This window comes from Meles meles, chromosome 17 (genome assembly GCF_922984935.1).
Source record: "Meles meles chromosome 17, mMelMel3.1 paternal haplotype, whole genome shotgun sequence".
NCBI classification, from domain to species: Eukaryota; Metazoa; Chordata; class Mammalia; order Carnivora; family Mustelidae; genus Meles; species Meles meles.
In genome coordinates this window covers 65,118,974-65,128,792 of record NC_060082.1, presented here as the reverse complement: position 1 = coordinate 65,128,792, position 9,819 = coordinate 65,118,974, and the positions used below count along the sequence as shown (strand labels likewise).

The 9,819-nt window shown below is 56.7% G+C and overlaps 1 protein-coding gene across 7 annotated transcripts; it reads right to left on the bottom strand.

The window, feature by feature from the left end:
• Positions 1-577: 577 nt before the first annotated feature.
• On the bottom strand, positions 578-9,206 carry PIGC (phosphatidylinositol glycan anchor biosynthesis class C). Of its 7 annotated transcripts, XM_045982941.1 has the most exons (8): positions 8,856-9,206; positions 7,926-8,068; positions 6,545-6,705; positions 5,685-5,871; positions 5,210-5,575; positions 4,479-4,638; positions 2,662-2,739; positions 578-1,952 (listed from the first exon to the last, which is right to left on the bottom strand). In XM_045982941.1, the coding sequence occupies exon 8, from the start codon at positions 1,756-1,758 to the stop codon at positions 865-867; it is 894 nt and encodes a 297-aa protein (XP_045838897.1). In that variant the 5' UTR covers positions 1,759-1,952; positions 2,662-2,739; positions 4,479-4,638; positions 5,210-5,575; positions 5,685-5,871; positions 6,545-6,705; positions 7,926-8,068; positions 8,856-9,206; the 3' UTR covers positions 578-864. The 7 variants fall into 7 exon arrangements, with proteins under 7 accessions (XP_045838897.1, XP_045838899.1, XP_045838896.1 ...); XM_045982943.1 differs by lacking the exons at positions 2,662-2,739; positions 4,479-4,638; positions 5,210-5,575; positions 5,685-5,871; positions 6,545-6,705; XM_045982940.1 differs by lacking the exons at positions 4,479-4,638; positions 5,210-5,575; positions 5,685-5,871; ... (1 more) ...; positions 7,926-8,068; positions 8,856-9,206 and adding an exon at positions 2,988-3,095.
• Positions 9,207-9,819: the final 613 nt, after the last annotated feature.

Here is a 9,819-nt window from a genome sequence, read left to right as displayed (position 1 = left end):
GGCCAGAAACCCTCAGCTGGAGCGGTGGCTGCCCTCGCTGGCCAGGGCGTGCTCCGCTCCACGCTCAGCTGCCATTCGCCACACAAAGTCTGCTCGCTTCTCTTGTTCGTATTACCTGGTTCCTAAAGGCCTTTGCCACCTTGCCCTAAAACCACCTTCTACCTAAATCCCAGTCTCACCTCCAAGACCAAGCTCAGAGGCCACCTCCTCCAGTGAAAAGTTCCCACCTCCGTCAGCCCGTCTGAACGCCCGGCACTCTGATTATGTACCGTGACATAATCTGATTACGTGTTACGTGATGATTATGATTACGTGACACCTCACACTCTCCCTTGCAGTTAGCCTGTCCACGCCTCCCTGAGGGCTGAGGAGAAGCTCGGAGTTAGGGTGAAGTGACAATTCTGTGAACTTAGCCAGTAACAGAGCACAGCAGCCAGGATTCTCACACTTGAGCTCTACATAAATAAAGGTAGACGTGACTTTACACATAAACCCACATGTTTTCGTTTTCTCTTCACTCTCCACGCCCCTTCCGTCAGCCTCCAGCTTACAGAAAAATCGTGAGACAACTTAATGGGTGTGTTATTTTTTTTTTAATAAATAGAAACCACATGACTTCATTTGTTACAGTGAGTGAGAGGCAAGAATTCAAGAGGGTCCCAGGAAGCTTCGTCATCCACCAAATAACAGAAAGGACAAGCACCTTCACCACCCATGCCTTTGGTTACAGGTTTTTCTTTTGATCTCCACTCCCCGACCCGCATGGGTACGTTGCTTCCAGAATGGGACTCCGCCCTCAAATCCTACACTAGCTGGGAGGCCAGTCTAGAAGCCTGCCTTCCTAACGGAATGGGAGTCTCTAACTTAGCTGAGAAACCGGGACAAGTCTTCTTTGATTTCAGCCTCATCCCAAGGCCCATGAATGTTTTCTTTGAAAAGCTGCAGGCGAATGAGGTAGAAAGGGCAGAGACAGGAGATGGAAACCAGCAGAAGGGCGAAGAGGATGGCTCCCACAGCACTGATGGACAGGAGGCCGCCCAAGGCTGAAAACGCGAAGAGCAGCGTCACTCCCACGTAGCTGCGGGGAGTGCACGCCTTCAGTTTCTTCTGTAACATGGGCCACAGGGCAAAAATCTGGATGGCAAACGTCACCATGATGAAGGCATGCAGGGACCGGGGCAGGCGGGACGCGAGGCAGACGGAAGCAAAGATGGCCATGTTCAAGGACAGCGTGCTGGACACGATGGCGGCGTTGGCCCCGTAGTCAAAGAAAATGAGGTGGCCTAAGAGCATAAAGACCGACATGGCATAGATGGTGTCGGTGCTGACGGACTCCGTCAGGGTCTTCAGCACCGGCGAGAAACCGTACGTGAAAGTGACGAAAACGAGGGCGCTCTTCAGGTCAGCCCACCGCGTCCTCCCACTCTTCTTCCGTCCTTCACCCCCGTCCACGAGATCAAACAAAACGTAGCCAATCAGTGACGAAGCCAGGCCAGTCCCAAAAAGCCACTGGGGGGCCAGAAGACCCTCATCCAAATACCACCAGATAACAACGAAAACGCAGACACTACACAGCTGCTGGACCAGCACGCTGGACTCGAATACCACAGCCCAGTACTGGTACTTCCGGGCGTAGATGTTCTTCCGGAGCTCCTCCAAGAAACGCCGGTCCACGTAGTTATCAGGAAAGGGCTGGCGCTCATACAGGACCTTCTGCCACTTGGCCTCCTTCACGGTCGTTACAGGCTGGGCGTGCATGGTCCTCTCCCAAAGACGCAGGCGGGTGCAACCTCCCTCGCACGAGTCCAGGGGGCTCTTGTTCTCTATGAAGTTTTGAAATGAGACCTTTCTGGAAATTCCATGCCGTGCTGTGGCTGATGTCGTTCCGAGTTTCAAACGCAGCAACCCAGGCCAGGCCTACAGTAGATGAGCTCGTTCTCTGAGCCAAGTTCCTAGAAAAAGAAGGACTATGAACCTACGACAGCTGTGAAAGGTCAAGGGAAGGACAGAGTTAAAATCAAACCACCTGGTTTATTAAAAGTTGGAGCAAAACACATGCGGTGGCCCCTTCATAACCATGGACATTGACATTTCGTCTCAGACTCGAAGTTATAACCCCAAGCACACGACGGCCGTCTGTTAGCTCTTATTACCGAGTGCCTTCTGGGCTCCCGCCACTCAATCCCCACCTCCCAGGTTAGCATTGGCTCCCCTGTAATTAGCAAAATGCCTCCTACTGAGTAAAAACGCACACACCTGAGGTTCAAACTGCTCAGGTAACCTCAGACCCAATCAACCGTGGTGAACAACCGAGCCAAATTCAAACCCAAGTCTGACCCCAAAGCCTCGGCCTCGCAATACGTCTGCCTCTAAACCAGTTACCTCGGGGTTCACAAACCCCGGAGGCCTGCGGTGGGCTTCAGAGCACCCCAAACCCTCGCTGTCACTGTGTCCTTCAGCTGTAATAATGCACATTTCTAGGCACAGGATCCGGAGCTTCTGTTTACTGAGATCTCAAGGCATCCATCATTAAAAAAGGAGGAAAGGCGGCAGCCTGGAGACCACAGTAAACCGCACAACACAGCCAGGCCCGAGCTCAGGTTTACCGGCCGAAAGCAAGGACTCGGAACCACCAGACTCTTCACCCAGGACCGGGCTTACCGGCCTTCCGAGTCACACTCTGCTGCAAAGGGGACTCTCGAGGCGCGAACACAACGGCCCCTTCTGCGCAGTGAAAACCTGCGGGGTCAGAAACGCCGGGGTCGGCCAGCGCGTCGGCGAAGGAAACTCCTCCTGCCCGACCCCATGTCTCCACGGAGACCGCGACAGGTTCTGCTGCACCGGGAGACCCTCCCCGGGACCCCCCGGCCGCCGCCCGGGCCGCGCAGCCGAAAAGCGCAACGCCGCGCCGCGGGGTCCGGCCGGGGTCCCGGGGCGCCCCACGCACGCTCCCGAGCCTGCCCCGCCCGCCGCCGCCCCTCACTCACCAGCCTGGGGGCCGGCGGAGGAGACAGCGGCCCGGAGACACCGGCTCCCGCCCCGGATCCACCAGCCCGCACTTCCTGGAGCTGCGCGGCTCGCGGAGGGCGGTTGCCACCTCCTTCCCCATCCGGGGCGCCGGGGTCGCGGCGGCGGCCGAGCACTTCCGGGTCCGCCACCACCTCCGCGGCCAGAGCGCCCCCGCGCGGCCGGCGGAGCTGCTCGCTCGCTGCTGCCCCCTCCCGGCGGCTCGGAGACCTCGCGGCTCCCCCGGGGCGGACGCCCCTTCAGAGCCCAGGGAAAAGCGCGCGCGCGACAGAAGGACGGGATGTGGCTTGGGAAGGGGCCTGGGCTGTCCCGGACTGATCGTGAAACCTACTCCCCTGGGCTCCCGTGCCCCGTCAGGCGCTCAGCTGGGGGCTCCATGCGACCGTGAAGTCCCCGCGCACATCCTCGGGGAGTGCCCGCAGAGGCCGTCTGGGGGCTCCCGACTCCGCAGGGACCGGAAGACACGAGAACCCCTGCTCCCCCGGGGCACCGACCGCACAAGGGTGACAGCTCCCCGGAGGACGGAGCCGAACGCCCAGTCGCCTGCGGCTCCAGAGCGCGGTTCTGCCCTTTGCTGCCCAGAAGGGGTGGAGGGCCTGCGGCAGCAGAGTCTGAGGCCGGGGGGAGGTCGCTCGCGTCCCCCCGACCTCACGGAGGCCCGAGCGGACGGCAGGGACGCAGCCGCAACGGGACGCACGCGGTGGAGCCCGAGACGCGGCGCGCCCCGAAGTGGGCAAACCTGGTCCGCGCACCGGCGGCGTGACTCGGCGCAGCGCCGCGCGCGGGCTCCGACCTCCCCGTCCGCCGCGTGCAGAGAGCACTGTTCGCCCTTGGACACTTCACGGGGGCTCAGAAGGCTCAGATCATAAACACATCCTGTAGGGCGCTGGCTCTTAGGTAGCTTGCGTGAGCTCCCTTGGGTCCTTGTTTTGATGGCAGTGCTCAAATGCAACAAATTCTGCAAAATGCTCTCTCTCCGTTTCTCTCCAGGTTTCTGTTCCCAAATTTGGCAAGATTCCTTGGCTGAGTGAGGCCAGCCTCGTGAACAAGCCGTTAGTGCTCAGCCTCCCCAAAAGGTAACAGCTCAGCCCCTGAGGGCAAAGGTTGCAAGAAAGACCTCAGGGAAGATGATTTCTGGGGGTCGGTTATCCGAGGGGCAGATGCGGTCAGGGGAGAGACCCAAGATGAGGGTTCAAAAACCAGAAGTGGCCTGGGTTTCTCAGACCAGAGTGGGCCCTGAGCATAGGCTTGGCGGGGGGGATGCAATCTCCATTAACCTTCCTCTCTCCAGCCATCGCTCAACAGTACAGACATCTTGCCCCTGGATGCTGCCTATCCAACGCTTCTGTTGTCCTCGGCATCTTACTTTGTCTCCTCTAATTTTAACCACCAAAGCTGGGAGAGTCGCGACTGGCCCAACATCCCTGTGAAGCCATCTCCTCCCATCTCACCAGTCCTTCCGCTTCCAGACAGACAGCTATGGGGCGGGATTCTCTGTTTCAAACTGGAGGAGTTCGTGTGTTCGCAACATTTAGCGCTGACACCAGCACTAGCCGGGCTTCCTCACTCTTCCTCCACATTCGGGCCCTGCCTGTGCTCATACGCCCTGCTCTGGGGCGGGGAAATGGAAGGGGAATGTGAGGGGATGCAGGGGCGAATGGGAGAAACCAGAAGGGACTAGGGAGACACATACCCTCCTGCCCACAGAGGAGCGACTCTCCGAGAGGGACACTGTCCCCTCTTGGACATCGTGGATGCTTACTGGCTGCTCCTTTTCAAAGCCACGTTCCCTGTAAGCAGCCAGGCAGCTGTGTGCATTTTAGAGCCCTCTCAAGTGCTGACTGCTCTTTTCTGCTGCTTTTACTTTACTTCGTAGCTGAACTCTAGCTAATGTGAAATGGCCAGTGTTGGCCGTGTAACTAGGGTAAGAGCTCACTATCCCAGCCCAGCCCTGTTCCCGTCAGATCTGCCCCTGCAGCCAGGAGGAAAGCATCACCGGGCACGGCTCTCCCGTTCCCGGACAGTGGGGTCGGGCGTAGGGAGGGGGAACAGAAAGGGAACAGGACGGAAGAAGGCAGCCCCCGAACACGGCAGGGCAGCCCCAGAACACAGCCAGGTTTTGGAATATCAGAAGGGACAGACTACTGACAGTCTGAAGGGACGGGGTAGTTTCCCAGCTAACCTTGAGCTGGTCCTAAGGAGAAATGACGTCAGGGTCAGTGAAGCGCTGCTCCTTTCTGAACGTACTTGGGCGGCGATCTCAGAGAAACAGCACTTGTCTACCTCACAGACCCTGGCCCCACGGACGCCCCGGATGGTGCCTGGAGCTTTCAGGGAGACAACACCGGAATGCAAAGCCCTTTGAAAGGATGGTTTGTTTAAGTATCAACAGTTCTTAAAGATTAGAAACTCTTCACCCAGGGCTAACACTCTGGGTTCCAGGCTGTTTGTTTTTGGCAAAACCTTCTCTTCAGGCCCCAGTAAGAGAGTGATAAATGTGCTTTAAGTATTTCCTAGTTTCGGACAAGCAGTTCTAACGCAGAACAGCCTGAAAAAGAGAAAGACACTTTCAGTGAAATGTACTCAGAGTCCCCCAGAAACACGCGTACAGGCTGGAGGAGTGAGGCCCGGCTCAGAACACCGGGGCCTCCACAGACCTCCTGCCTTCGGAGAAGACGGTCTTGCCACATGGAAGCCACACTCATCCTCGGGCTCGGAAGCCCCCAGGTCACACTGAGGCCCTGTTGATCGCAGATCACTGAGTGCTCAGGCAGCTCGAGAGTGGCCTCTGGTCTCCCTAGGTCAGCATTTGGATGTCCAGTCCCAGGCAGGCCGTTCACAGGTCTAAGACAAAGGCAGTGAAGGGGCCGGGTCAGACCCGCCGCCCCTGCTCCACCAGGGCTCTGGGAAACGGTGAGCAGAAGTGAAACTGCGAATGCCTGGGGAATACCAAACTCCTTTCACGTGCCTAAGTTATAAATGAACAATGAACAACGACCTCTTTCCTCGTTAGAGCGGAGAGGTGTTCCTGGCATGGGAGTTTCCATTTCTGGAATGCCGGGGGCGTGCACAGTGTCGTACACACAAGCAGTTTAGGACGACCGGGCCCCCTGCCTGCCTTGGCCTCTGATATTGGAATAAAATGAAACAACAGCCGCGAGGCAGGTCACACCCTGTGAGGAAAACCGATAGGGTCCCGCAGTGTCACCGCTCCACCCCCTGACTAGAAAGAAAGAATGTTCCAGAGTGGTTGGAAGAAGAATCTGTTCGATGGGAAGAAATGAGGAGACGCAGTGCCCAAGGACACGGACTCCAAGAAAGCAGACCAGGCATGGGAGAACCCTGCGCTCATTAAATATGAACAACTTCCACACACGCAGCTCTTCCAAGGCGATCTGGTTGCATTTCACCCATTACACATCTGCTCTTACGAACAACTTTTTCCTGCCTTTGTACACCATCTCTCACTTCATTGGTTAGTTCATAACAAAAGGACAGAAAAGCTAGAGTGACTTACGAGGGCAAAGCCATCCTTTGGAAGCTGCCAAATGGTCTGTGCCCTTCAGGACTGGGGTGAGAAACAGCTCCCCGGGTGTCCCCTGAGTTCTCTCTTTGGGCAAGGAGAAACTTTCCTCTGCCCCTCAAGTTTCTTCTGCCTGGTCTGAGAATGAAATCGACCTGAGACACATTAATAAGGGAAGATCGAATTTAATTTTGTACATAAGGAACCCATGTGAGATTCCAAAGGCAGTCACACCAAATGACTATATATGTCATCCTGAACTAAGTAAGGAGAAGGGGTTGGGGAGTCAAAGGGAAGGAAAACAATTCACAGGAAGAAAGGAAAGAGTAAATGTTTGGTAAACAAATGTTTGCTGGGCCACGGAGAAACAATGGGACCCAGAGATGAATTTCAGCAGACTTTGTTAAATGCCTCCTGGGCTACCTTACCTAGGTGATAGTAACTTAGTAGTAAATAGTACTAGTAAATAATCTCTGGTGATAGCTCTCTTCCGGGAACAGGTCCTCTATCTAAACTCTTCGGGGCAGTTAAGGGGAAGGTCAGCATTTCTTCCCAAGTCTTTTGGGCCGTGATGGTTTTCGGTTCAAAATAATCTGCAGGCCAGAGTGGTACATCTTGGGGTTGTCTGTTTTGACCCCTACATCTCTGAACCAGCCAAGGGCTTGCTCTTCAAACCAGAGACTGTGGTTCTAACTTGCTTTGTTTTGATTACTTCAGATATCCTCATGCCTCTGCCACTTTTCTGATTTCATCCAAGAAGGATATGAATTTGCCTATTTTGTTTCAAGTTCCAGATGTCTTATCTAAGGTACTCAATTTTTGCTTTTCCATTGAAAAGACACCCACAGTGGTTCTAGTATGACATTGAGTGTACATAAAAAGCCGTTTCCTATCTCCTTAGCAGAGCCCTGGGCCTGGAACATCATCACTCTTCCATAGACAGCGAACGAAATAAATAATAAATGAGCATTGCTGGCTCACCCAAGCTCGAAGGCACTGGCCCTAAGAACAAAGGTTACAATCATCAAAAAGTGAAAACAAACACATACAATCCTCTTGAGAGACAGGCCCTGAGGACTTCAGGGCCTGCTGTTCAGCCTGTGTCTGGAGCCGATCCTAGCTCCTGGAGCCGCTGACCCTGTCCCATACGGCCCTGGATCCCTTATGTCTCTCACGTAAATTCCCACACCTGTGGAATTTCCTGTTGTCGTCCTCCTATCCCCTCCCCCTCTCCGAAATCAACTGTGACTGGCTCTTGGGTGACACCCCTCACACTGGGGGACCCCGAGGGTTCCCGAGCTTAGAGGTGCGGGTGCGGTCAGCAGTGCAAGGAGACAGAGGGAGGGAACTCCTGCGTGGATGAGGGGTTTCTCACCTGAGAAGTACCCAGGGCGGCGTTCCTAAGCACTTGTCACAGCCCCATTGTGGGGACGCCCCATTGTGGGGACAGCTCTGCTCTGTGAACCACCATCAGCTGGCCATCGTGTCAGGGGGTAGACACCTGCTTAGGGGGGTTTCCTGTGGGTAGCGTAGATAGGAAGAGGGGTGAGTCCGATGTCACCTATATGATTGGGTGCGCAGACCGCACAGGTGCACAGCCGCCCTGCAAGGGGGTGGGAGGGAGAGGAGGGTTGGGCAGGGAGCAGCGGGGAAGGGTTCCAGAGCAATGGGCTTCCGCATTCGATCTGGCAGGTGTTTCCACTGTGGGGGGGAAGCACGAGGGGAGCACAGACACCGACCTGAGCTTGCAGGAAGGGCTTGAAAACATCAAGGAATCCAGACGCAGCAGCGAAGCATTAAGACTCTAGGCCCCCAACCCAGTGGCCAAGAGGCGGGAGAGGAAAGCACAACGGCCAGGGAGATAGAAAGGACCATCTTCCACAGGACTTGGAATTTCATGGTGCGATGCTCACGGGTGACCACTAGAGAGCAGCCAAGAGCAACAACGTCCCTAGCCTAGGCCTGGGCCGAGACCAGCTGGGAATCCGGGGTCAGCACCCCGCAGGGATGGGAGAGTGGGGACCTCCTCGCCCTCGTCCTCCCCTGTCCGGGGCTGGCCCTCCACCTGCCTCTCTCCCTCTACCGCTCTCCGCGCCTGTGTGAGAAAACCAGTGACCCTTGCAGGTTGGAAGGGCAAGGAGGTGTGGAGGAGGCAAAATTTTACCTTCCTGGCCTTAGGGTGTTTGTCTGCTCCGGAGTTAACTGATGGAAGGGTGAAGAGGAAGCCCCCCTCCCCCGTGTTTCGTCTAGGTTTTACGTGGCACAGGAGCCCTCCCGAGGAAATGACCCGGACAAGCAGCCACACCTGAGTGTTGAGGCTGCGCTGAGCAAAGAGAGGCGACAGCGGGAAAGCACCTAAGACAGACGCTGCAGCTACAGGAAGACCCGAAGCATTTCACCGGGTCTGCGTGTACGGAGTTGCACAGAGCTGCCTGGGCCCACGAAGGCCACCCCTCGGGTCCTGTGAGGGAAAGCCGGGCTTGGCTGGCAGCTGCTCCTTTCTGGAAAGAATCTGTGCTGTATCTGGTGGAGAGGAAGGCGCCGTGGACCCTGGACACTGTCTCTTCCTGCAGCCTCCAAATCGGGGCCCTCCGAAGGGCTGCTGGCCGCACGGCAGCCACCAGACGGCCTGGCCTCTGAGCACTGGTGCGAAGGTCCTGCCACCGCTCCCTTCCCCGTCCCAGTCACAGGTCAGAGGGCAGAACTTGGAACACTCGCATTCCAAGGGGCACCCCTGCCCTGCCCAGGAGCCGTCCCGTGGCGGAGGCGGGTGTCTGTGTGTCTGGGGCAATGTTCACTGACGGACAGAGAGACAGAGGAAACAGAGGCACAGAGATGGAAAGACAGGGAGAGGAAGACAAACAGAAAAAAAAAAAGAAAAAGCAGAAGCTGAGAGAGACCCGGAGAGGTAGGCAGGGGCACAGAATACAAAAAAGGAAACAGAAGAGGAAAGGCAGGGCTGACAGAGCAGAAAAATGGGAAATGAACCCAAAGACACGGGACCCCAACACTCCCCCATTTAGGCAAGGGCCCCGTGGCACCGCAGCCCTGTCAGGCACGACTTTCACCCGCCCGGGGCAGGCGTGGACTCCTCCAGACGCCCTGAAATCCCGGGCCCTGGCACCGGGGCAGCAGGGAGGCCCAGAGCTGACTTGCTCGGAGCTCCCCAGCCAGGCAGCTTGGAGACGGGGGACACGTGGTGGCTGCCTGGAGCCGCTGGGTCCCTGGGCCACTTGCAGGGTCGCCGCTGCACACGAGTCCGCCCCGCC

Bases quoted from the DNA above. Each gene is read 5' to 3' on its own strand.
- PIGC (XM_045982941.1), bottom strand. From the start codon at position 1,758: ATGCACGCCCAGCCTGTAACGACCGTGAAGGAGGCCAAGTGGCAGAAG.